The sequence below is a fragment of the Anabrus simplex genome, chromosome 6 (assembly GCF_040414725.1).
Source record: "Anabrus simplex isolate iqAnaSimp1 chromosome 6, ASM4041472v1, whole genome shotgun sequence".
In the NCBI taxonomy this organism is placed as follows: domain Eukaryota; kingdom Metazoa; phylum Arthropoda; class Insecta; order Orthoptera; family Tettigoniidae; genus Anabrus; species Anabrus simplex.
In genome coordinates, this window is record NC_090270.1 from 314,041,010 (window position 1) to 314,068,703 (window position 27,694).

At 44.1% G+C, this 27,694-nt stretch overlaps 1 protein-coding gene across 2 annotated transcripts in view; it reads left to right on the plus strand.

Annotated features, from left to right (window-relative positions):
- The first annotated feature begins 526 nt into the window (after window positions 1–526).
- LOC136875773 (serpin B3) overlaps window positions 527–27,694 on the plus strand; it is an 81,350-nt gene continuing 54,182 nt past the window's right edge. For both annotated transcript variants that reach the window (XM_067149365.2, XM_067149366.2), the window contains exon 1: window positions 527–608. In XM_067149365.2, the coding sequence (XP_067005466.2) occupies window positions 584–608 (25 nt within the window). In that variant the 5' untranslated portion in view covers window positions 527–583. The remainder of the gene's footprint in view (window positions 609–27,694) is intronic.

Genomic DNA, 27,694 nt, shown 5'->3' on the forward strand with positions numbered 1-27,694 from the left:
CGAAGCTGTGAGCTTGCATCTGGGAAAGAGCGTGTTCGAACCTCTTTGTCGGCAGCCCTGAAGATGGTTTTCCGTGGTTTCCCATTTCCACTCCAGGCATATGCTGGGGTTGTACCTTAGTTAAGAACACGACCTCTTTCTTCCCACTTCTAGGCCTTCCCTCTCCCATCGTCGCTGTAAGACCTGTCTGTGTCGGTGCGACGTAAAGCAAATTGAAAAAAAAAAAATGTGGAATACATCTATCGTCTCGTTAATCCCTTTCAGTGTTTTTAGGGCCTGCACAAACCAAGAATTCCCGCGCGTGTCAGTCCCAGAGAATGAAAGCCTTTTAACACCACCACAAGCCTGGAAATTCAGTTACAACTGACTGTGGTATACTCAACCTCCAAGTTCTCTTGTCTCCTGTGTGAGTAAAATCCTTGACGTTGAACCAACCGTTTTTTTATCAGGGTGCCAACATTGCCTGTAGTTAGATAATAGTCGCTTAACTCCATAGTCAATGGAAGGTCAACTAACATGACAGGGATGTATATATGAGTGTGAGTGGAAACACACCGCTCAGTCCAACAGGAAAAGCACGACCATGGCCGTCTACCAATGGACAGTAGGTAAGTGCCCGTCACACTATCCGGCCTGTCGTTTCAGTTCCGTTTCGAATGGAAACAAAAAATACGTAGCATTAAGTCATAAATGGGTACTAGAGTGCAGCGCCCTACGTGTTGTGCATTGCACGCCTGCAGAGATTCTGTTATTTCATTTTCACAAGTTGCTTTATGTCGCACCGACACAGATAGGTCTTATCACGACGATGGGACAGGAAAAGGCTAGGAGTGGGAAGGAAGTGGCCGTGGCCTTAATTATAGAACAGCCCCAGCATTTTCCTGATGTGAAAATGGGAAACCACGGAAAACCATATTCAGAGCTGCCGACAGTGGGGTTCGAACCCACTATCTACCAAATACTGGATACTGGCCGCACTTAGCCGAGTGCAGCTAGTGAGATCTGCAGAGATTCTGACAGACGAATGCGCACTGCAACGTTAACGGTCAACTTCTCTTAAAGGAAGTTCACAGGTGAACATTTAAAATAAAGGATACCGATACGATTTTGAGGTGTAAAAGTCGCTCCATATGGCTCCATCCTTTTCACACACACACACACACACACACACACACATAAAAACATTTTCACTCTGACATATGATTATTTTGCTTGAAAGACGCCAGGGAATCCGATTATTTATTCACATGCTAGCGGATTGTCACATTTTAACTGAAGTATTTTAGACGAGAAGAATTCATCCCAGAATTCCAAGAGCGACATCATTTTTTACTAGTTTGCTCTATACAGACATAGAATCGCCATAAGTGCTTAAAGTGTTATTTTATTGGCCACCATCTTCTCTACTTCCAGTAATAAATGAGAAATTTCCTTGTTCTTTCTCACGGTAATAAGACTTTCTAGCAATTATTATTATTATTTAGCCACGGGGCCGGATAAAACTCGTGTCATCGCCCCGATGTGGTGCAGCTCTTCACACGCACACACCCAGTGAAGGCGAGATGAGATGCATGTGCGATTTTAACCTCGTACCAACCCTCCTGTTATTATTAAATATCTGGCAGTACCGAGAATCGAGCCCGGGGCCTCAATAGTGCTAAAAGGTACGCTACGAAGGCGGACGATGCATAGTTCAACTTTTATTCTTAAACCAATAATCACCATCATTAACAAATAAAACACTATAATTTCAGTTATGAAATAGACTTCATTCATTAAAAATGTTCAAACATTCTTAGAGCAGTACCATTTACAAATCTGTGGGATAGGTGCAGCGTGAGACAAAGAGTTTTGTCATTTGTTTTAAAATGGAGGAAGATATTTTTTCACTATTATTATTGTTACCGTGTTTTTGTGGTAGTTATGCATGAAAGAAGGTGCTGGGTGGTGAATAGGTCTCAAGCTACTAAAGTGAAATTAATTTTAAAATTTAACAAGGTTATATTTTCTTTTCAAAATTAGGTAACAACAAATAGAACAGGTACTTAGTAGCCGAAACACGATTGAAAAATACATTTACATAGGTACCCCATTTGGGGCTTCAAAAGTCAGAAACATAATTCTTGAGCAATGAGCCCAACCTTACAATGAACACCATACAACAAAGGGGCCGAAAACCCCCAAACATGCCAGAAACATTTGCTTCCAATTACACCCAAAAGCCTCCTTGAGGCAGAAACACAATTTTCAAGAAAGGGCAACTTCCCCCTAAAATACAAGCCTATCATAGGCCACTCCGAACTCCACCTTTAAGCTGTCCTCCAAGGACATATACACAGGGGTAAAATACCCAACCTACTGAGGTCTGTTAAATGACAAGAAGGTTAATGCATGACCTCTAAAATACAATTTGAGAGGAGGCGAACTTGCACTCCCAATACACTTTGCTTAAGACCTACTTGGCCCTAGGCCGTTAATACAAGGGCTAATCCCATACTAAAGAGGTGACTTAAGAAGAGAACAATTTGTTTTACGTTAACGAAGAATAGGTTGAGAAAACTAAGTTCACCTCACAACAATATGAGTGGGAGCTCGAGAGGGATAGCACTCTCTATCCCAGTATGAAGCTTTAAAAGAGAATATATGAAAAGAGTAGTTACATTTTAGGAAAAGGTTACATGGTTGAACGCTTAGAACCCGCCCCGAAAGTTAAACTGCTGAGCTAGCAAAGAAAGAAGTTATAAATCGGCCATTACCTTGTAGTTGACCGCTGCCGAAGAAAGAGGCGCTTCCCGCCCCCTGCTATGTACTTAATACACTGAAAGATGGAACAGAAGTGGCGCAGAGACCCAAAAATCAGCAGTTTTTTTTTTTTTTTTTGCTGTGAGCAAGTACCTGGGAGCCCCGGGGCGAAATATTGCCCCTCTACTCATCTGTTTCCGCGGGATACCGATGAGACGGAAAATCACTGTTACTTGCACTGGGGGGGGGAAAAACTATCTGTTTTTGGGGGGTTGAGTCCCTAAATCAGTGGTGAAACCCCCGAAACATCGCTAAATTTTGTTTTCAACTAGAGGTAGGAAGGGGATACCATTGCATTCTTAAGAAACGGGCGTTTTCAGGGCAGATTTCTAGTAATTAGTGATGGTTTAGTTAAATTTGGAAAAGGCCGAAATTATGGATTATAAGTGAGCCAAGGGCCTCTAAATTTGTACCGGGTATTAGGCTTCTTGGTTCTTATAATCCGTTTTAGCAGAGAGACTCCTGGGTCGTTTGACTGGGCCGAGAGTATTCTAGACTTGGCCATCCTAGCAATTTTGTTAATTTGGAACCGAATAGTTGGGATACGCAAGTCGTGTCTAATTTTGATGTTCGAAACATACCATGGTGGCTTAATCATTTTTCGCAGTGTTTTATTTTGAAATGTTTGTAGCTTGCGTATGTGAGTCTTGGCAGTGTAGCCCCAGGCCTCACAGCCGTACAGAAGGATGGGTCTCACACATGCTAAATAAATATTTCTCTTTATGGTAGGAGAGATATATTTATTTGAAAGCAATGGTTTAAGACAAGCCACCCTTGCTGATGCTCGCTGTAGGGCCTGGTTCACATTGTTACTCCAAGTTAATTTTCTATCTAAATGAAGGCCGAGATATTTGACAACACGGGCCCATGGGAGGACCGTGTTGCCAATTCTAAGATGGTCAAGTCTAGGTATTCTCCAGGTGAACGGGATTGCCTGTGTTTTATCGGCATTTATTTTAACTTTATTTATTTTGCACCAGTCCCTAAAACAATTTATCCAGGACTGCAGCAGCCGAATGGCATCACATCGCCGTCGTTTCGAAGTGTAGACGGCTATGTCATCGGCGTACTGCTGTATCTCTACTCCCGGAACTATAGGTAGGTCGTTTACATATAGGCCGTACAATGTAGGGGACAGCGTTCCACCCTGTGGTACTCCTGCCTGCAGAGACCGAGGGGTGGATTTTTCTCCATCACAGGACACGTAAAATTTTCTATTATATAGGTAGGAGTGAATAATTTTGACTAGGTAGGGGGGAACATGATATTTACCTATTAATTTAGAAATGAGATTGTCATGCCAAACCGTATCGAATGCCTTTTCAATATCAAAAAATACAGCAGGGACTGTACGGCGTAAATTAAACGACCTAGTAGCATACTGAGCAAGACGCAGCACTGCAAGAGGAGCGCTACGTCTTGACCGGAATCCGAACTGTTCCGGTCTCATTATGCTATGTCGCAGAAGGTGACCATTGAGTCTATTGAGAATAAGTCTCTCGAAGATTTTAGATAGGTGCGATAACAGGCTAATAGGACGATAATTTTGCGGGAATAATTTGTCCTTTCCAGGCTTGGGAAGAACAACTATTTTGGCTGTTTTCCAAAGCTTAGGAAAGTACCCCGTGGTAAAACAGGCCGAAAAGATGGATGCCAAAAACAGTACTGCTTTATAGGGCAGGAATTTAATTTCTTTGTTGGATAGCCTGTCATCGCCAGGAGACTTATTCTCTTTAAGGCCCTTGATAATTTTGCGGACCTCTGCAGGCGTCACTTTTTCGATGTCATTGTCTGGAGTCCATTGTCTTATGAAAGTTGAGACCTTTCTTCGTGCGGCACGAGTCCGTAGTTCGTCATTGTCATCGTTAATATCGTCATGTGTCACACATTGATTCTCAATAGAATCAGCAAAGGCCTCAGCTTTATCGTAAGGGGAGAATACCAGGCCCCTAGTGCCGTGAATAGCTCGGCTAGGTTCCCGGGTTCGAGTCAGACAGCGGGTGGTTTTCCAGAAATTGCGGTCTGGCTCGTGTTCTGTAAGGGAGCGGCAGAATTCTTCCCATTTTTCGATCTTGCGCTCCAGCAATCGTTTGCGGACTTCCCGGGCGAGTTCGTGGTATTCCGCCCGGTCAGCAGGGTCACGGTACAATTGCCATCTTTTCCTATATCTATTCTTAATATAGATCAAATCCTTAAGGAGATCTGGTGTACCATTATCGTCCCGATGGCTCGTGTTGGTATTATTATTATTATTATTATTATTATTATTATTATTATTATTATTATTATTATTATTATTATTATAATTATAATTATTAATGTTGTTATTATTATTATTACTATTGGGATGGCAACCAGGGCCAGTCGCGTTCCCGCCATGATGGGCGGGAGTACGAATGCCATTGTTGCGCATCCCATTGTTGTTATCATGGGCCGAAATGGAATTTCGTGCAGCATTTAAAGCATATTTACGAGCATTCCCCATCTTATTATAAAGATGTTGAATAGCTCGGTCAATATCCTCCCTGCTGCGAGGTTCGAAAGGCTGTAAATTTTTGTTTACGTGCCATCGGAACTTATTAAAATCCATAGGAATACGGTCAACAATGGGAGATGGCGCCTGTGGGCGGGACCAGGCAAGATTGAAAATAATGGGATCATGGTCAGAATTTAGTACATTTGGGACCGAAAAAGTAATGCTGGGTGCATAATATTTGGATATTGCAATGTCAATTACATCTGGACGTCCGCGAGCCGGATAAATGGTGGGCTCAGTCGGACCGTGAACTTTAATATTACTATCCCTTACGAAACGTTGTAGTATTCTCCCCTTAGGGTTTGTCACTCGTGAATTCCAGTCAGGATGCTTGGAATTGATGTCACCACAGATGATAGATGAAACGTTCCCATTGTTATTTAATAATGTTTCAATTTCCAAAGTATGAAGGGGAGCATTAGGAGATAAATAAGCCGCAATAAGCCTGTAGTGGAAGTTACCATGGTGGAGTTCAATACCAAGAGATTCTATTACACCCTGAGGGAGGGGGTCAATGAGGTGGTGAGTAAGGCTAGACTTAATCAGCACCGCCACGCCCCCCGCCTCAGCGTGTAGCCGGTCTTTACGGTACATAGTGAAATTTTTAATTTTGAAAACGTGAGGGGGTTTGAGCCACGTTTCACCTAGCAGCATGATGTCAATATTGTAATCAGAAATAAACGACTCGAGTTCATATTTCTGATTAACAATACTCTGACAGTTCCAAGCACAGACTGTCAAGTCCATTGTCAGAATAAATTAAAGATTTAAGGTTCTGAGAAGTACTGCAGTGCAGCACCTATCAGAACAGTAATCTTGTCAAATGTATTCTGACATTGTTTAAGTTTTGAGGTGGTATCTTTTAATATCGGCATTAATTTCGAAAAATTGATTTGCCTACAGATGTCTAGTATATCCTTAAGGCCTGACAAATCAGACCCCAAGGAGGATGATGAGGGGGTGGGCTCGGTAGGTGGGGGGGTAACGCCAGTAACTGCATTAGCAAAGGTAATATTCGGATTTATTTCCTTTGCTAGGAGAGTACGTTTTTTCTGGGCTTTTTCGTACTCTCTGGCTATTTTAGCCTCCATGATATTTCTGAAGAGCGAACATCCCCTCCAGGAGGCTGGATGTTCACCCTTACAGTTAGCGCACTTGGCCTTAGCTTCGGGGGTTAAAGGACAAGCTGCGGTAGGATGGTTATCACCACATTTAACGCATCTTACAGGCATATGGCAGTAGTTGGCGGTGTGACCCCACCGTTGGCATTTAAAACATTGAGAGGGACCCTCTCTTCCCTGATAGGCCTCAATGGTAACCCTCGTACCACACAAATATTTCAGAGAGTAGATAGTCTCTGAAAATTTAGTCTTAGGGAGGGTCACGCTCATGACGCTCAGCGGTATCTGTGTGTTAGACACAGGGTCTTTCCTAGTAAATTGGTAGATATCACGGGGTTCGTAGCTGAGCGCCATGAGCTCATCTCGAACCCAGTCAACACCCACAGATGGTACAATATTCCTAATAATTACTTTAAGTAGCCTATTGCTAGGCAGCTGGTGCGTGTAGTGCGCACTACTGGAATCCTCAAAATATTTCTTCATCAGGAGGTAATCCTCCTCGTTCTCAGCATGGTACTTTATGGAGTCTCTCTGGTTGATAGCCCTGATTTCCCCAGTGCATTTTGTTTTAAGGTAGTTAAAATGACGTTGATAGTTTGCCTTGTCGTACACAACAATGGGCGGAACAGAGATTTTCCTAGGGGCAGAAACCTCCATGGACTCACTCACAGCCCCACCAGGGTTCGAGCCCTCTTCGATCCCAGCCTGAGCATTTTCAGGCAGGGATTGGGAGGAAATAGGCTGGGACTCAGACACGTTTCCTGGGCTCGTCTGAGTAGGAATAAAAGCAGCACTATCCGTATTACCACTGGTGGGCAAAGACTCAAGCACTTGAAAACTATTTCGTAGTGGTAGCGGAGCAGCTGTATTCTTTGTCTTTCGCTGCTTAGAGCGTCTCAATTGAGCTTCAGCTACCTTACGTTTAGCATTTGAAAAGATCTTAAAGGCAGGAGCATCGTTACCATGAGGAATGATATTCGACTTACAGGTTTCGTTGATGACAGCCTGGAGCAAGGATGGATCAACATCAGGTAACACGTGGATCTTGGATTCGGGAAGAGGCGGCCACTGATTAAGGGAAGCACAAGACGAAGATGCGCTGGACGGAAGGGAGCTAATATTTCCCCCGCCTCCCGGCGGGGCAAACGCCATGATTAAAGAAAGTCACAGGAGTAAAGGATAGAAGGCACACAGCAAGGCGAAGAACACACACACAGTCGGACAACAATGCACTAAGCAACAATGTACTACAGTCCCCACGCTTCCACCAAACACCACGGAGATAACAGAAACACAACCGTCACGTATGAGGCTTTGGAAGGGAATGATCAGCAGTTTATATCCTCTCGCGGAAGGTTCTAGGCGTTAGGGGAATGAAAACACCCGCCCACAATAATTTTATTGGCTAGGGTACAGAAACATATCCAAGTTGGGGGAAAATACATCGGATTGGTCGGAAATTACTAAAAGAAATTCGGGATTGGATAAACCTAAAACAAGGGGAAAAAGAGGGGTATACAGCCAACTTAAACAATAACAGAAGGAAATTTAACAAGAAACAAACATTTGAAATAAAAATTTCTCCAACAAAATAGTTCTTTGACTCCGCACTAGGGTGCACTATTGTTGATCTTCAGTAGTGTCCTCTAGGAGAGAAAGTTTACACTTCTTACTTCAAGCGAAACAAAAACACATCAAAAATGACACAGTTCAAAAACTCAAAATTTTCCACGTGGTGACATCTTCTGAGAAGGTAAAGAATTAACAGCGTAGATAAAGTTCCGACTTCCTCCAGCAGAGGAGTTTCACCTGGCGCAATTTTTAAATTAGCGGCGTGGAGGTGTACCGCCCGGTACAATTATTATAACGGATATTATCAATTTTGGCACATTTTTGAAAAAAAATATTATACTGGCCTGATAATAGAGCATGTGTATTCAAAGTTATTATTTAAATTTCAAATAATGCCATCTATGCATCACATTTAATAGTTTGTTCATCAGTCGCTTAATTGCGGCCAGTATCCAGTATTCGGGAGATAGTAGGTTCGAACCCCACTGTCGGCAGCCCTGAAAATGGTTTTCCGTGGTTTCCCATGTTCACACCAGGCAAATGCTGGGGCTGTACCTTAATTAAGGCCACGGCCGCTTCCTTCCCACTCCTAGCCCTTCCCTGTCCCATCGTCGCCGTAAGACCTATCTGTGTCGGTGCGACGTAAAGCAACTAGCAAAAAAAAAAAAAAAAAAAAGTTTGTTCATGTTTATATTATTATTAACTTCACTTTTATTTATAATTTGTTTTACGTCACACCGACACACAACTGCGCACTTTTTAGCGATAGATTTGTGTACGGGTTTGAGGAGTAAGGAGGGAGCTCTCCCGGTTCCGTTAGTACTGCCAACTGAATGGAAATGAAATCTGAATTGAATCGATAATATGATCGATCGACATGAATTTTGTAAACTTTTGTTATCTTAAGCCAACAACTGTGTCACACACACATTATATAACATTTCTAGATGCGAATCTTATTCCTAGAGTGAGTTCTATAGTTTGGCTTTGCTGTGTAAATAACAACAGTACCAGTACGTAAAGTGTACGCCAGATGTCGCTCAGCGATTCATAAGTGATTCATAGTTTGTGTTTCAAAGGTTGCCAGTACGAATCTCGAATATTGCCGAGGTCGACCGATTCAGCACTAGGGTGAAAATCTATCGCTAAAAAGTGCGCAGATAATAGGTCTTATGGTGACGATGGGATAAGAAAGTGGGGCTGCCGAAAGTGGGGATCGAACCCACTATCTCCCGCGGCCAACTCGCTCGGTTTATTAACTTTATTGGCCACATTGGACCACAAGAGTCGTTCTCTTTCAAGGTTGTACTGTTTGGTTCTTGCAATCTGCCCAGGACTTTTTCATTCGTTCCGATCGTAATTTTCTCAACTCCTCTGAACTCGCTATACACATTCTGTGTGTCATGTTTGCTGAAAATTTGTGAGTGTTAGAAGGGTGTTAATTTCATGATTCTTCTCTGTATCTGCTATCTCGAGTTCACATAATGTTTACAAATACATATAAATTATAATAACGTGTATATATTATACGTGAATGTCATTAATTTTTAACTTGCATTTATAGATTGATACATTTTTTTAAACGTTACATAAAATGAAGTTGTTTACAATTTTTGTAATATTTTGAATTTGCAATGTTACCTATGGCCAAAATAAATTACATTTACCCTTATATGTACTATTAAAGTATATAATTTTTGCATTTGGGTAATGTTGGTGAAATACGGGCCACTTCAGACAGTGTGACTATTTATATGACCATTTTCACTTCATTCTTCAAGCCCGTACGCAAAAATTACTTTTCCAAATAATGCGTACATGAGGACAATATTCCTTTTCTCTTTTTTTCGTAAGTAAGTTTACCAGATTTTGTCTTTGGACTTTTTTTTTTTTTTTTTGCTATTGGCTTTACGTTGCACCGACACAGATAGGTCTTTATGGCGACGATGGGACAGGAAAGGGCTAGGACTGGGAAGGAAGCGGCCGTGGCCTTAATTAAGGCACAGCCCCAGCATTTGACTGGTGTGAAAATGGGAAACCACAGAAAACCATCTTCAGGGCTGCCGACAGTGGGGTTCGAACCACCTATCTCCCGAATAATGCATACTGGCCGCACTTAAGCGACTGCAGCTATCGAGCTCGGTGGATGTTGTAAACAATAATTTGTTCGTATCAATTTGGAGATTTAAGTATAAATATATTCGCTTATATATACTTTTCTAAATGGGTAAAGAAATGAATTTTAGTGCGGGAGTGTCCGATGACAAGTTCGGGTCGCCAGATGCAGGTCTTTCGATTTGACACCCATAGGCGACATGCGCGTCGTAATGAAATGATGATGATAATAATAATAATAATAATAATAATAATAATAATAATAATAATAATAATAATAATTTCGTGTGGCTATTTCTAGCCGAGTGCATCCCTTTGTCGGCAGATCCTCCGATGAGGGTGGGAGGCATCTGCAATGTGTAGGTAACTGCGTGTTATTGTGGTGGAGAATAGTGTTATGTGTGGTGTGTGAGTTGCAGGGATGTTAGGGACAGCGCAAACACCCAGCTCCCGGGCCAATGGAATTAACCAATGAAGGTTAAAGTTACCGACCTGGCCGGGAATCGAACCCGGGACCCTTTGAACCGAATGCAAGTACGCTGACCATGAGGATGAAATGACGATGAAGACGACACATACACCCAGCCCCCGTACCAGAGAAATTAACCAATTATGGTTAAAATTCCTGACCCTGCCGGACTTTAAATGAGTGACATGATATGATAGTAGGCGGGAGAGGGCACGCAGCCTACTCCTGTCAAAGTTCACGGAGCGATTTGCTCAAGGGTTTACGTCTGCATCCAAGGGATGAATCATGAAACTGTTAACTCAGCAGGGTGCAGGGCGTGACTGACAGTTGGCTTCCAGCTCGCTTCCATGAACTGAGGCTGTCATGTTTTGTCCCCAGGTATACCCAGTGTGGTGCTAAGTAATGGCATTCGGGGCACGACTCATGCGTTACTCGCAGGGTATGTTATACTGGCCCAGTGAGGAAAGCAATTGCAGAAGTCCTCGTTCCTCATCTTGCCTAGAACGCGCCATTTTGACGCCGCCATTGGACTTTGATTTTCCTATAACATTTGACGATGCTATTGAGGACCCAACCAGCATCTGGGCTGATAACCTAATAGACAGAACTATTGAACTCCATTGTAGAATGTTTTCCTGTGGGTGGGGGCGGTAGAATAACATCCACGATATCCCCTCGCTGTCGTAAGAGGCGATTAAAAGGGGCCCCGGGAACTCGCAACTTGGGAACGTGGGTTTTTCGTCCACGGGACCTGTTAGCTGAGCCCTGGCATTGCTTCCACTTACTTGTACCAGGCTCCTCTATTCCATGTATCCCATCCGACCTCCCTAGATCAACTCTTGTTCTTTTCCGAACTCGACGCTATTCGGTTCCGAGGACTAGAGAGTCTTTCATTGCTGACGCTTTACCTTAAATAAATAAATAAATAAATAAATAAATAAATAAATAAATAAATAAATAAATAAATAAATGATCTACATTTAGGTTTTTCACCCAGGTGGTAGATTCCCAATCTTTTTTTTTTCTTAAACACTTTCAAAGAACTTGCAAATTTATCGAACATTTCCCTTGATAATTTATTCCAATCCCTTACCTTTCGTCCTATAAATGAATATTTGCCCCAATATATCCTCTTGAATTCCAGCTTTATTTTCATATTATGATCTTTCCTCAACCTTCCGCTCAAGCTTATTCGTCTACCTATGTTATTCCACGCCAACTCTCCAATGACAGCTCGAAACATACCACATAGTCGAGCATCTCGTCTCCTTACTCCCAAGTCTTCCCAGCCCAGAGTTTGCAACATTTTAGTAACACTACTACTTTGTCGGAAAACACCCAGAACAAATCGTGTTGCTTTCCTTTGAATTTTTTCTCGTATCAAATAGTCCTGGAATCATACTCTAACTGCGGTCTTAGCAGAGACTTACACGCCCTCTCCTTTACATCCTTACCACAACCCTTAAATACTTCCATAACCATCTGAAGAGATCCGTAACCTTTCTTAATAGCCTCGATAATATGATTACGCCAATGAACATTCCTTATATTAACACCATAATTAAGGCCACTCCTAGCTAGCCATTTCCTATCCCATCGTCGCCGTAAGACTTATCTGTGTCGATGAGACGTAAAGCCAAAGAGCCAATTGTAAAAATGTCTTCCATTTTCACGCCCTTCGTGACCCTTGTCTTTCTTTGGCCGATATCTTCATTTTTTGAAGTGTCGGAACTCTCACAATTTTTCTCTCCGATTAATGTTAATAGAGGATCGTTGCATAGTTGTACATACTTTTAAAACCACCAGAGGATGGTTGCCCAGTTGTACATCCTTTTAAAACCATCACCATGCTCTACGCGGTTTTACCGTGTCCGGTAGCTTTATAGAAACGCCATAGGTACCAACATTTCCTATTGGATTTCATTTATTTATTTATTTATTTATTTATTATTAGCTTACATTTCGTACCCTCGTGGGTATGGCGGGCCTGGTAGAGAGTGACGTCCTCTTTCAGGCCAGGAGATGTATTGCGATGATTTGAGGTGCGGAGGATGTGAGATCGGAGCGGCCGTGGCCTATAAAAGGAACTGTCCCGACATTAGTTTTTTTTTTTTTTTTTTTTTTTTTTTTTTGTTATTTGCTTTTAGGTCGCACCGACACAGATAGGTCTTATGGCGACGATGGGACAGGGAAGGGCTAGGAGTGGGAAGGAAGCGGCCGTGGCCTTAATTAAGGTACACCCCCAGCATTTGCCTGGTGTGAAAATGGGAAACCACGGAAAACCATCTTCAGGGCTGCCGACAGTGGGGTTCGAACCCACGATCTCCCGAATACTGGATACTGGCCGCAATTAAGCGACTGCAGCTATCGAGCTCGATGACATTCGCTTTAGTGAGGAGAATGGAAAACCACGGGAAACCATTTTCAGATCAGCCAACCTGAATCAAGAAATGTTCGGCCGAAGCTACGCTGGTCAGTGATTTCGAGTTCATTATCACAGGACTTATCAATGCAATGGTCTAATATCGGGGATTTCCAAGGCCTTTGTTTGGACTTGGTTTTCTCCACTGTGATAAGAAAAACCGATGTGTATATATTCCAATAGTTTGGCGGCTGTGTTGGGGGCACTCGTGTTGCACTTATCTCAAACCCCCTATTGATAGACCTCTGTTTAGAATTTTTTCACAGCATGTGGCTGAACAAAAGAAACAATCGTTGTAGGCGGATACCGGTATTCCATAGTTAGTGAACGCCCAGACCAATGGTTGAATGTTCTGTCTTGGCCTTCATTCCTGGAGGTTGATTCGCATCCGTGTCGACGGTTTTTTACCGTACACGTTTAATACACTTGGCTCGGGAACTGGGAATTGGTGCTGCCCCCAACATCTCTGCAAATCGCACCCAACACCCAGCACTATACTCCACCACAATAACATGCAGTCGGAGGGTCTGCCTTGCAATGGCCGCACCACACGAAATTACACAGAGTGGCACACTCTAGTTTATTTTTATGCAACCCGTAGTTCATACTGTACCTTACCCTGTCCTCTAAGTTTTGGCCTGGCTCAGCGGAGAAGCTGCACGGAACGTTCGGTTGAAAAGTGGGTCTAAAAATCTAACTAAAATTAACTTAAATCGAATAGGACAGGATCAATACTACATATTTTAGTAAATGAGAAGTCGTGAAATAAAGGGTGGAACCAATTTAATAAAAAAAGAATGAGAAATACGATAACCATGAAAATAAAATTAAAAATAAATCAAGTTTACAAATTTATACAAGAAAACTCGACGTCACGAGTGTGAGTCGCACAGTAACCCAAATCAAAACATCGTAAGTGGAGAAATACACTGGGATAAAGTATTTACTCGGAATATTCAGATGAGTTAATCTACGAAGGGCACGAAGCCGCAAGTTAACTGTACACTGCAACTGACAAACAATAATAAACTCGCATGTCTCGCCCAAAATTAACAAATACAAATTCGATGAAGTCAGTAAACATATACATAAAAAGCACAGTCTTGGGACTGACACATTTCCTCCAGTAAGCACTGAATTCAACATCACGGATCCGCCCGGACAAAATGGAGAGGTCATAGCCCCGCAACCATAAATCCAGCTCGTGCTGAACAATTGTTAAACAACGCCGCACACAAGAATACAAATGAAAAAAGGAAATACACACACAACAAAATAACATGCACTAAAACACCTCCTGAAAGAGAAAACACAAAAATGCACTTGATGACGTCATCTGATATGCCGGTTGCGCACTCGGGATATCATCAGCTGTGTCCTGCCCACAGGGCAAGTCTTGGTCGATAAGGCTAACATTACCAGCTGAACTGCGAAAGTGAATGAACAGCGGAAGTGGAGCCTTAATTGCAGACAGACCTACCCTCGCCTCGGTCACAACATAAGGGTACTATTTGTACACTCAACTACCGCGTCTTGAGTCGCTGACATCGAGATTACCTGCATTCCATACTAATACTTGTCCTTGTGGCTTACAAAAACGAGCTTTAACTGCCACCTCGGCGGAAAAGCGGCACAAATAAGCCCTCTCGCATTGTAACACTTGCGTTATAATGACGCCACTTCAGGGCGCACAGTCTTATATATATATATTCATTAACGCTTCTGGCGAACATACAGGTTCAAATCTCGGCTCATTCTCAGCCTGTCAACTAAGCCTTCACACGGCTAATTCACTACTATCTCGTGGCGGCAGTGTACACAAATATCTGGGCTCATTCTGGCTTCACGGTCCACCCCTTCTGATTTCACATCTCACCCTCGGCTACGGATCGGTCTGTTGCATATAAATCTAACAGATCCTCGCTCATCACAATGGTGGAAATTATTTCACTGGTTTGGCTCCAGGCTGAAAAAATGCCACATGCAACTCATGCACATCCTGATCTTAACTACACGGCATTAGGTCCCGTATTTACCGCACGAAACGCTAGAGGTGATCTTACCTCCGTATTTAACTGACGACAGCAGTAATCGTGGCACCCCAAAAATGGCACTAAAGAAACTACAATAAAACAAAACACGTAATGACCACTAAACTAATATTCCCCTCATACCTTCTTAAACAAAGCTAATAAAACATATGGCTAGCGCGGATCATCAGCCCCAAGCTAAATTAATTAAAGTAACTAGAAGTGACTATGCCTAAGGCATTGAACTTACATAATGAAATATATACAACATTAATAAAAAGAGAAACAGGGCCTGAGACGAGCCTATATTATATGTCATGCTTAAAAATTGCAGTTTAACTCATCTGATATCTTTGGCCATTGCCTACGGCTACCATCTGTGGCTCGTGGTAGACTCAAAGCCATCATGGTGCTGCAGACGTCAAATCTTGAATCCTGGCCCTCGATTCCTGGAAAGGCCATCGCTGCTGTCGTATGCTTCTTTCTTGTTCTCTGGTCGTCCTGGAAACTGGCTGCTCGTACGTAACTGCGCACAATGCTGTGACCTGGCGGAGATCGATTTGCTAATTTCCTACTTCTAAGTTAGTTTCTTTACAAGAAGAGCCTATAACGGTCAGAAACCGGTCACAGACAAGTTCATTAGGCAGATATCTTGCACGAACTGCACAAAAATCACGACTTCGATCTAGTTCAGTTATTTGCAATTTACAGTATCTGCTCGGGTGAGGTAGTTACATCCTAAAAACGACTATATTTTCACTTTGTTCTAGGCACTCTGATTTAGGCAAGCGATCTCGAGGTTACTCGCGAACGATACGCACTGCGCACTCGTCTGTCAGTCACAAGGGGTGAGCTTCTCGGCTCCCTCTCCTTTATAGAAAAGGTCAGTTTCCGTTACGGACCGCACATCCCCATTCTCTCTCCAGACTATCTTTGTGTACTGGCCGTTGACCCTCAACGGTCGTTTGAATTTGAGTAGGGAAACTCTAGAGTTGCTTAGATCTCACCGCAATGATGCAATTAACCTTTCATAAATTCAATTAACATGTGTTATTGTCCAATAAATGATATAACTGGCGCTCATGAGGAAATAGCTTTCTCTACTGACTTGCTGTCAGGCCTGAAGTGCTCATATTTGGCTACGTGGAGCTGGCAATATTAGCTTCACGTGACAAATTCAAAACTCTCTGCCACCCTCGCACGATCTCGTTTCTCTCTCTCTCCCTGGCTGGATGACGCTATCTCCGGCGTGTTTACCAGTAAATTTGAAATAAACGTTCCTTCCAGTCCGGGTTCTTCACAGGCAATCGCACGGTCTCTAACTTGTGCTATGGGGTCGCCTACTCTTAAATCACGGAGTTTGGGCTCTACACAGCGCTATATTTGAAGTGTGCTGGTTGATAATTTGATGATACTTTTGAATATGCAAATTAATTATATGATGATAATTGGACCGTGAACTGGTGATACCGTTCAATACACAACCCAAAAATATTAGTCCCCGTTCCTATAGGGGATTAGTACTAAAATGTTTTCTCTAATGTTGCGAGCTAATATAACGGCAACCGAAAAACTAAAACTTCTAATGATCGGAAAATCAGCGAAGCCTCGTTTTTTCTCAGGTGTGAATTAATTACCGGTCACGTACAAAAGCAACCCCCGAAGTCGAGGATGACAAGCTCCATTTACGAATCTCGGCTACGTGGTATTGATGAGAAGTTTCAACGTGAAGGGAGGAAAGGTTAACGGTAACAAACCGAAGATACTAACGGATATTCTTCCAAAGGTGTTAATCGAGGTATGTTTCTTGTTTCACTGCTGTATGTACTGTCTTTTAAAAAGTTACTATAATAAGGGTTATAATTAAAGCGATGCCTAAAATAGAGTCTGTTTGTATATTTTTAAATACTATTAAAAACAATGTATTCGGGATAAGTCTTTAGATACATATGATTCATTTATGTGCTATACGTGTTCAAAAACGGTACTGTATTCTCTATATCTCAAAACGTCGATAACTGGAATTAAAATTTAGCTCCCGAGGTCATTCGAGATATCAAGGTTCCACTGTATTTGCGTTTACGCTCGCAAATAGACGGAATCGTTAGTGCAAATTGTATTCAATGACCAAAAAGTCTAATCAATCAATCAATCAATCAATCAATCAATCAATCAATCAATCAATCAATCAATCAATCAATCAATCAATCAATCAATCAATCAATCAATCAATCAATCAATCAATCACTCAATCAATCAATCAATCAATCAATCAAGTAATCAATCAATCAATCAATCAATCACTCAATCAATCAATCAATCAATCAATCAATCAATCGCCTAGGTGGCAGAATCCCTATTAATTTTTTGCCTAGTATTTTCTTAATACTTTTAAAAGCGTCAATCAAGCTTATTCGTCGACAAATGTTATTCCACGCCGTTTTCTCACTGACCGCTTAGTTGAGCAGCTCATCTTCTTACTCCGAAATCTTCCCAGCCCAAGTTTGCAATATTTTCGTAACACTACTCCTTTGTCGCAAATCACCCAGAACAAATCGCGTTGCTTTCTTTCAGATTTTTTCCAGTTCTCGTATCAAGTAGTTCTGGTGTGGGTCTCATACAATGGAACCATACTCTAACTGGGGTCTTACCAGAGACTTATAAGCCCTCTCCTTTATTTCCTTACTACAACCCTTAAATCCTCTTCATATCCCATCTCTCTGTTGATCCATATCTCCACCGCCTTTAAATTCTTCATATAAAGGAGAATTTCGTAGGCTTTCGTGCTGGATACCAGGCCTATTTTCTTGAGTCCTCCTTCTGAACGTCACCCAAATCGGATTCAGTGGAGTTCACTTTCGCTTCTGACGTTTGCTCTTCCAACGCAGACGATAATAATGGCAGTTTACTCTACCCTATTATCTTTAATCCCACAAATGCTGAGGGATCTGCTATGATGGGCAAGCGTTGCTTTCCGAACCTGCATTTCCAGCTATCGTGTGCGTAGCTCCAAAACCATGTGATTTTCCTTTAACGTGTCCATCCCCTATTTCGGCATTCTCTTATCCCTGCCAGATCGCCTTTGAGGCTATTTTTGAGCTCCTGGGTATCCTTACTCTGGTCCATAATGAACTCCCTAATCATGTCTGCTTGGCTCATCTCCTTATTCTTTTCAATGTCTTTCCAAATCAGGGGCCCAGGATTGATCTCCACTTCTCCAATTACCAAAAGCATAGCGATCACTGTCGCTAACGACACTATTTCAAAGTAATGTCGTTTTCCAGTGCACACCCATGGTGTCCTCTGCTTGTCGTAAGAAGTTACAAAGGGGCCCCAGATACCATTAACTTGGGAACGTGGGTTGGCGACCACGGGGCCCTAAGATTTATCCTAGCATTGCTTCCATTTACTTGTACCAGGCTCCTCACTTTGATCTATCCTATCCGTCCTTCCTTGGTCAAATATTGTTCTTTTCCGACCCCGACGGTATTACGAATGGAGGCCTAGGGAGTCTTTCATTTTCACGCCCTTCGTGGCCCTTGTCTTTCTTTAGCCAATATCTTAATTTTTCGAAATGTCGGATCCCTTCCATTCCCCCCCCCTGATTAGTGTTAATAGAGGATGGTTGCCTAGTTGTACTTCCTCTTGAAACAATAATCACCACCACCACATCATCGTATTGCTGTGCCGTACTTCATTCGAGCCTGGGGAGGCTCAGGGGATGATTTAAACCTTCGCCACGCTGGTCAACCTGCGATGTCCACGATATTGGCTTCGGTCTCCATATGCTGAGCCATGATGTTAGTCTGCTTCCCGCTGGTAATGACTGCTGTAAAGGAAACCTCATTTGAACACAGCGTCTCCGCTTGATGCTCGCACAACCAGCACACAGAATGATATGGAGGTCAGCGTTCCGACACTGAACTACGGCACCGTTCAATAATTTGAATGACTCCTGCACCTCTCTGATTTTAGCCTATCCAGCTCATTTGGACTGGTAACCCTAATCTCCTTGATTCTTAAGCCCACTGAGTAAAAATTTACCATACTTGTTTTAAAAGTGTTCTAATTAGAACTGGGCGGCTAGTGTTCGTACTACCAATAACACGGCATACGTTTCAAACTTTGTGCGTATTGAGTATTAACATTACCAGTAAGGACAATTGGGAAGTTGGAAATGGGGGGATTATGGACAGCGAAAAGTATCGGGGTTTGATGGCTATAGCGGGAATGTAGGGGGGAGGGGAACATTAAAATTGAAAAATCTAGAAAATAGTAGGTAAGTTTTTTGGTGCTCTCTGAGCAAATTTCGATAGAGACGTAAAGGTTGAGTCTCACAACTTCAGTGCGGTAGTAATTCAATACTATACACTAAAACTTTCACCGAAGGAAGAATAATTACGGAATAAGTATACAATTATACAATTGACTACACACTAAACAAAGTAACAAGACACTAGATAGAACTACACAGGCACATTTAGTGAGTGAGACTGGCAGACTGACGAATTCACGCGCAAGCGGGTGAATCATATCTCAGTGTCTTTTTTCCGCGGGGGGGGGGTCCGAATCCCGCTTCCCCCGCGTGACTATCGACTCAATCTACATGGCCTCCGACATGCTATTATTTCTAAGAATAAAGAGATAGCAGGAAAGAGTGGGAAATGATACAAGGAATATCTGCCGGTTTCCGAGTAAACTCGCTACCACGGCATGCCTGTGTCCATGTTAGACACGTTACCAGGAGAGGTTGTGTTGGTTTGATAGTGTTAAGATATGGTATTGAAGGGTCAGGGAAAAGCCACATAGGCAGACATCTTGTGATAGCACATGCAAGGATGTGGGCTGGAAAAATACAGTGGTAGAGTTAGTTGGGAACAGGTACTGTGTAAAGGTGATAAGAATGCAAGAATGAGGAATGTGGCCTGCAAGCACGAACTTCCTGTTCTTCTCAGACAGATCGGCTCTTATCTTCTCGTATCTGCTACACGAAAACATTGACTCACACTTTGGAGTTTGCTGGATTACAACTAACAAGAGCGAAGAGCTGCCAGTAGAAGATAATATAAATTTGCCTAGATAGTAGCGGAGTTGGTATGGTAACCATTGCGTCACTGGTTCTGCTGGTGAAAGCCCCTTCGTCCCGTGCCTCACCGGGCATGTGCATTCTTCTGATCTCCCAACAGTATCATGCACAAGTCATAAGCCTATTCCTCGCCATTCCATCTGCCAGGGGATAGTCCGTCTGTGCACTGCCGTGACTAGCGAGGGCCTTGTCGGTTGCGGAGCCATGCGTCGAGTACCACTAGGGCCCGCCACACAGCGCCACCTCCTTGGAGTCCCTCGTACCCAGTTTCCGATCCCGGAGAATGAGGCCAAGCCCGCCGAGACAGGGGCCTCCTGGAATGGGGTGGGTCATGACGCTGGGCCTCCTTCCTCTCTGCCCGCGCCTTGGCCCGGTAAACAGGGCAACTGCGATGGGAGGCCGGGTGGCCCCACGCGCAGTTGGTGCACACCGGCGTCTCCTTAAGTGTTACGCAGGCCGTGTAGTGGTGATCACCACCACAGCGGTTGCACCTCACTTGGAGCCCACACCTCTCCTGCCTGTGGCCCCATCTCAAACAGCGGAAGCACTGCAAGAGCTGTTGAGGGGGACGTTTCGATCTCACCTGATTGCCGCTACCCGGTGAGGTCAACTCCTGGCTGGCTCCTCGATCGGCTGCTGTCCTGGGTTGCGGGTGGGTGGCCCTCTACTGGTGGGCCGGCGTCTTCTTCTTCTTCTTCTTCCTAGTCCTGGGGTGGCGTCTACTTCCTAGGGATCCCTTCTCGGCTGGGGAAGAGGCCTCTCCCTGGTGGCCCTCCTCCCAGCCTGGCGACCCTGGGGTAGCAGGTGGCTCCGCTGCGTCGCCGTCTTCTTCCTCCTGGCTGGCGGAGGGTATTTTTTTACGGGGGGGCCCGTAGCCCGCTCCCCGCCGTGACCATCGACTCAATCTACATGGCCTCCGACATGCTATTAATTTCTAAGAAGAAAAGAGATAGCTGGGTAGAGTGGGAAGTGATACAAGGAGTATCTGCCTGTTTCCATGTCAGACACGCTACCAGGCGAGATTGTGTTAGGTATATGGTGTTGAAGTATGGTATTGAAGGGTCAGGGAAAACCACATAGGCAGAAAGAAGAAAGAGCCTACGTGTAAAACCAGACATCTTTTGATAGCACATGCAAGGATGTGGGCTGGAAAAAGACCAGAGGTTGTGTTAGTTAGGAACAGGTAACATGCACAAAACATAAACCCATTCCTCGCCATTCCATCGTCTGGGGATCAGTCCGTCTGGGCACTGCTGTGGCTAGCGCGGTCCTTGCCGGCTGCGGAGCCACGCGTCGAGTACCACTAGGGCCTGTCACACGGCTACACCTCCTTGGGGTACCTCGTACCCAATTTCCGATCCCGGAGAATGAGGCCAAGCCCGCCGAGGCAGGGGTCTCCTGGAAGGGGGTGGGTCATGGCGCCGGGCCTCCTTCCTCTCTGCCCGCGCCATGGCCCGGTAGATAGGGCAACTGCGATGGGAGGCCGGGTGGCCCCCCGAGCAGTTGGCGCACACCGGCGCCTCCCTAAGTGTTGCGCAGGCCGTGTAGTGGTGATCACCACCACAGCGGTTGACCTCACCTCGAGCCCACAGCTGACCTGACGGTGGCCCCACCTCAGACAGCGGACACACTGCAAGAGCTGCTGTGGGGGACGTTTTACCCTCACCTGACTGCCGCTACCCGCTGAGGTCCTCTCCTGATTGGCTCCTCGGTTGACTGCTGCCCTGGGAGCAGTCTTGGGTTGCGGCTGGGCGGCCCTCTCCTGGTGGGCCGGCGTCGCCTTCTGCTTCCTGGTCCGGCGTCGTCTTCTTCTTCCCGGGGGTTTCTTCTCGGCAGGGGAAGAGGCCTCGTCCTGGTGGACCTCCTCCCGGCCTGGTGACCCCGGGGTAGCTGGTGGCTCCGCTGCGTCGCCGTGATCTTCCTTCTCCTGGCTGGTGGCGGCGGCAGCGTCGGTCGGTGATAAGACTTGACTGCGTTCCCTGTCCTGTGGGGCGCACATTGAGGTCTGCAGCTCGACAGACATGCAGGCTGCGTCGCCGTCTTCTTCCTTCTCCTGGCTGGCGGCGGCGGCGTCGGTCGGTGCTAACACTCGACTGCGTTCCCTGCCCTGAGGGGTGCACATCGAGGCCTGCAGCTCGACTGACATGCAGGCAGGCTGGGCCTGGGCAGTTGCCTCGGAACGCCAGGGGTCGTCCTTCTCCACAGTTGTGCTGCTCTCCACTATCACGGGCGCTCTCCTGGTTTGCGCCCGGGTAACAGGCCCTTCCTGGTAGGCCTGCGTCTGCGACCACTTCGCCTTGGTAGGTGGTCGACGATGCTGGTTGGCGGCCTTGTTGGTCTGCGTATACTTCGTAGAGCACAGCGGTCCAACAGGGTCGCGGCGCTTGGAAGCGCCGCCGTCGTCGTCCTCGGTACTCAGCTCCGTCTGGGTGGCTGCATCCTCGTGGCTGCCCCAGGCGTCCAGCTTCTCCCTGAGTCCTGGTAGCCGGGCGACCTGGTACAGTTGGGACACCAGCTCCGCGTAGACCTCGAAGCGGCATGCGTCCTTAGGGCGGATGATGACCGCCCAGGTAGGGATCACCTCGCCGATGATCTCGGCGATCTTCTCTCCCAGGAACTCAGCGATCACACGAAGGAGATCGATTATGTCGCTCGTTCCCCGGTAGGTGTTCTTCCTCCACCGGTTGTACACCACCAGCGACGGGCGTCGAAAATCGGGGGCGTCCAACAACCTGAGCACCGCTTGTAGTTTCCCCACCGCTCCCTTGTGGTTGTAGTCGGCCGGTCTCGCTGGAACTGATAGTTTCTCCATCCCGGTCCTCCTGTAAGAAATCCTGAAACAGAAGAAACAGCGAGCGACATTAGTAGACGAATAAGTTTGAATGGCGTTTATAAGAGTAGGAAAGATCACAATATGAAGATAAAGTTGGAATTCAAGAGGACAAACTGGGGCAAATATTCATTTATAGGAAGGGGAGTTAGGGATTGGAATAACTTACCAAGGGAGATGTTCAATAAATTTCCAATTTCTATGAAATCATTTCGGAAAAGGGTAGGAAAGCAACAGATAGGGAATCTGCCACCTGGGCGACTGCCCTAAATGCAGATCAGTATTGATTGATTGATTGATTGATTGATTGATTGATTGATTGATTGATTGATTGATTGATAAAAAGTGCTACAGCTTAGAAAATGCTCCTTCGAAGATGTACTAATAAGTACAAGTGCCTGGCTGATATTTGATAAGTACAGAGCGCCTGGCAAGGAGAGAGAAAGCGCAGCGAGAGGCACGTACGTCCTTTCACTACGACTGTCAGCTCATCCTTCTGGCTGGCGGAGGTGGCGTCGGCCGGTGCTAACACTCACTGCGTTCCCTGTCCTGTGGGGCGCACATCGAGGTCTGCAGCTCGACAGACATGCAGGCAGGCTGGGCCTGGACGGCAGCCTCAGAATGCCAGGGGGCGTCCTTCTCCACTGCCGTGCTGCCATCCACCGTCACGGGTGCTTTCCTGGTTTGCGCCCGAGTTACAGGCCCTTCCTGGGGGGCCTGGGTCTGCGTCCATATCTCAATGTCCATGACCTTGGCAAATATATACCCCTACAACCCCTCCTCACACCACATGCTTGACGCTACGGCGCGAGTCTTCACTACTTGTTGTGATACTGTACAAATCAGTTAGTCGCAACAAACAATATTTTGTGCTTTTCTTAATAATTACCGTAAAGAAATCAAAGGAAGGAATTAACTGAAAAATCAATAGGGATTGTACAAATTGTTTTTTTTTTAATAATTCCTAGTTTCAGTTTCAGTCTGCAAAAACAAAAAATCAGGTGGCTAAAATGGAATATTTTTTACATAAAGTGGGAGGGCCACTGTCACCTCCCTCTCCGCCCTCCTCCCGCCCCCCTAATGGCCGCTACTGCACAGTACAGAGTCTCCTAGTGATGATAATGGTAACAATAATCTATTCAATCGTCTTGAAAATTTTACGAAGTTCACCCGCGAGACGCGCACTTCCAGTACTGGAACGTTGTGAGTTCCCAAATTAGCTCATAAACATGGTTTTCTCTTGATTCAGTTCACGGTCACCGGATTTTACTGTTCCTTTCAATACCGCACAAAGAAAAATCTATACTCACGCGAGACGACATGACCGCGCGTGAGAACAACTGGAGCGCAAGTTAGTGAATCTCTTGGTGTGGGAGGTGATAGTTTAAATAACTTCAGCCAGAAAAAATGAGGGTAGTTCTATCTGTCCTCACCCAAATTGGTGTAACTCTTTATCTCGGAGTCCTATGGTCTAGGTGATACAATCAACATGTAGCCGGTGGTCTTCAATGGCGATTAGTACCTGGCGGAAACTAATGCGATCGTTGATTAATCGAATAGAGACAGTGTCCTTTGCTTTCCAAGGGGATTCACCGTCTTGGGAGGCTTGGCACGAGGTTAGCGTTTGCTCTGTGCAAATTTTCCACCCGAGCATCTTTTAATTTTAATCTAATGGCGAAAATGAAGAGAGGAAACTTTTCGGCAAAGGCATTCCTACAAAGGAACAAACTCGGGATGTTATTTGTTATGTACGAGAGTACTTTGAACGGTAGAAAGGCAATAATGGTCCACTCATTTATGTAAATAAAGTGTTAGACAGAACTGCAGCTGGGGTTAGAGTAGGCAAAAACACTGTACCGTAGTTAAAATAGGAAAATACAAAGTATGATTATTGTAAACGGGCAACTGTCGAACCACAGACATAGATATTTAGATTGGAAATAAGCAGCAGAATTCTGAAGCCGGAAGCGCGCGACCGCCGTCATCTTACATCGCTACACTATCCCGATGCATTAATGTAAAATAGTAGCCGAAACGGGAATATTGGAGAAGAGATAATTAAAATCACATAGGAATAATAACAATAATAATGGTTAATTGGACATATTAGGTCCTTTGTTTTACTGTTAAAGAAAAGAAACACTGATATATCAATTTACAAATGCTTAAAAAATAGTCAACCGATCAATGGTTAGGTCCGTTTCCATTCAACTCTCGTACAGTAGGATTATTACGTATTTTCAAGTACAATGATGAAATTACACTAATAGGGCGATAATCATGCGTATCCATTGGGTTTAGATCTAAAGCATATGATCTTAACTTCGAAAATAAATTTATTTCGTACAATTGAGCTGTGATTTTGTTATCAATCAATCAATCACTACCGATCTGCATTTAGGGCAGTCGCCCAGGTGGCAGATTCCCTATCTGTTGCCATTAATGCTTTCATGGCCCGTACTTATAGACATGATATTGTATAGGCTTTTGGGATTGTGTCATGTGCGTCCTCAGAAGAATTCTCGACTGTCCACGAGAAAGGCTTCTATCTGTTGTGTTCTAGCCTTTTCTTAAATGATGAGCTTAAACCATTACATGTAGCCTATTATCTCTAAAAGTTCATCTCAGCAGGTTTGCACACATGAACAAAATCTTTCGTAGGAACATAGGCCTGCAGATTACCCCTATTCTTGAAAAACATGAATGGATACCGGTAAGGGTTTTATTTTTGTACAACTACTTCCTTGCAAGTACCGTATCACACTGTAGAGAATTGACTAACATCTTTACCACAAATCCTGAGATATATTCAATAATATGCTCTGATGTCCGCCTCAGTGGAGGAGTTGTTAGTGTGTTTAGCTTCCAGCCCTGGAGGTTCGAGTTCAATTCTCCCGGCTCTGCCTCGAAATTTGAAAAGTGGTACGAGGGCTGGAACGGGGTCCACTCAGCCTCGGGAGGTCAACTGAGTAGAGGTGGACTCGATTCCCATCTCAGCCATCCTCGAATTGGTTTCCCGTGGTTTCCCACTTCACCTCCAGGAAAATGCCAGGATGGTACCTAATTTAAGACCACAGTCGCTCCCTTCCCTCTTGCTTGTCTATCCCTTCTAATTTCCCCCCCCCCCACAAGGCCCCTGTTCAGCATAACAGATGAGGCCGCCTGGGCGAGGTACTCGTTCTCCTTCCCAGTTGTATCCCTGGCCCAAAGTCTCCGCTCCAGGACACTGCCCTTCAGGCGGTAGGGGTGAGATCCCTCGCTGAGTCTGAGGGAAAAACCGACCCTGGAGGGTAAATGGATTAAGAATAAGAATAAACCTAGCATCTATTTCGATTTATGCAAACTAACTAATCCTTCCACTTCTACCGCCTTACCGACTATCAGCAGTAGAAGTTAAACATCGACAAGAAAATTAAGTCAATAGACACCAAAATCATTAATGTTAAACACTTACCGTTACATAGGTTTACCCAACAGTTACCCAGAGACCATGAACCGAAAACTACCCTTGGTATGGCAATAAGTTGTTTCAACACTACTAAAGAAAACAAGATGTTCTTTGAGAACAAGATACCAAATATTTTATTTAATAAATAAATAAGGGTAAAAGTAGTCATAATTAGTATAACATGAATAGATGAACGCCCTCGAAAAGAAACTATAATCTACATAAAACGCAAGGGTGAAGTTAAAATATAAAATGTTCGGCCGAACGAAAAGAAAATAATATACTTTCAATATTCCATAAAAACCTCCCAGAAATTGAGGACTTAGTAACCTGTTTACACTTCAACAGAGACCATTTCTTTGCTTAAATTATACTCTTAACAGTTTCCAATAATTTAATTTTCTTTCATTATTATAATTATTATCAATTTGAACAGTACCAACTACAATCCAGAGATTCCACCAGAATTCAGTACATATCTCACTGCCAGAAAAGGTAATAAATCATACCACCCAGGGAGAGCGTAGAATAAAACAATTCCCAGAGAAAAATAAGAAGGGAAATAAAGAAGGAAAAGGCAAGTTAAACAAGATAATACCCCACCAGGATGTAGAGTCAACCCAAGACATATAATTAGAACACGACGTAAGGACAGAAACCGACCCATGAAAATAATAATAAAACAGCAGCAGAGAACAACCCAACCGGTTACTATGGAAACGTAAACATCCCATGCGTCCATAGCAACCACCAAAAACAAACAAGAGCAACAATGGTACAAATACAGGAGGGAAAGAAACCCCAAAAACATAATTAAAAAGAACCCAGGAGAATAAATAAAATTAACCAGAATTAGAATGTGGCAGAAAAACATTTCACTGAAATTCAGGTGAAACCTCTCGTGCTCTATAGTTTATAAACAGCGTAGTTACCTTTCCAATTACACATAACTTTCCGAAAACGTTAGATAAATATAAACCAATTTGCCTTTACAAATTAGAAGAAATATGAAAACATAATTCTTTTTGGAAGTAACCTTAAATTTCACTACCCACGCCTTTCAGAAATAGATAGGCGACATTACCAAAATACAATAGGGAACCCGAATTAAAGAATGCCCTAACTAAAATCAAAGAAGATGAGGATGGACGGTTTTAGAAGTTTTCACACACCAGGAATCTTGAGACACACAGTTTGTACACCACCTTCGATAGAATCCAGAGGCCAAAGGAAAAGAATTTATGAAGAGACTTACATGTTGGT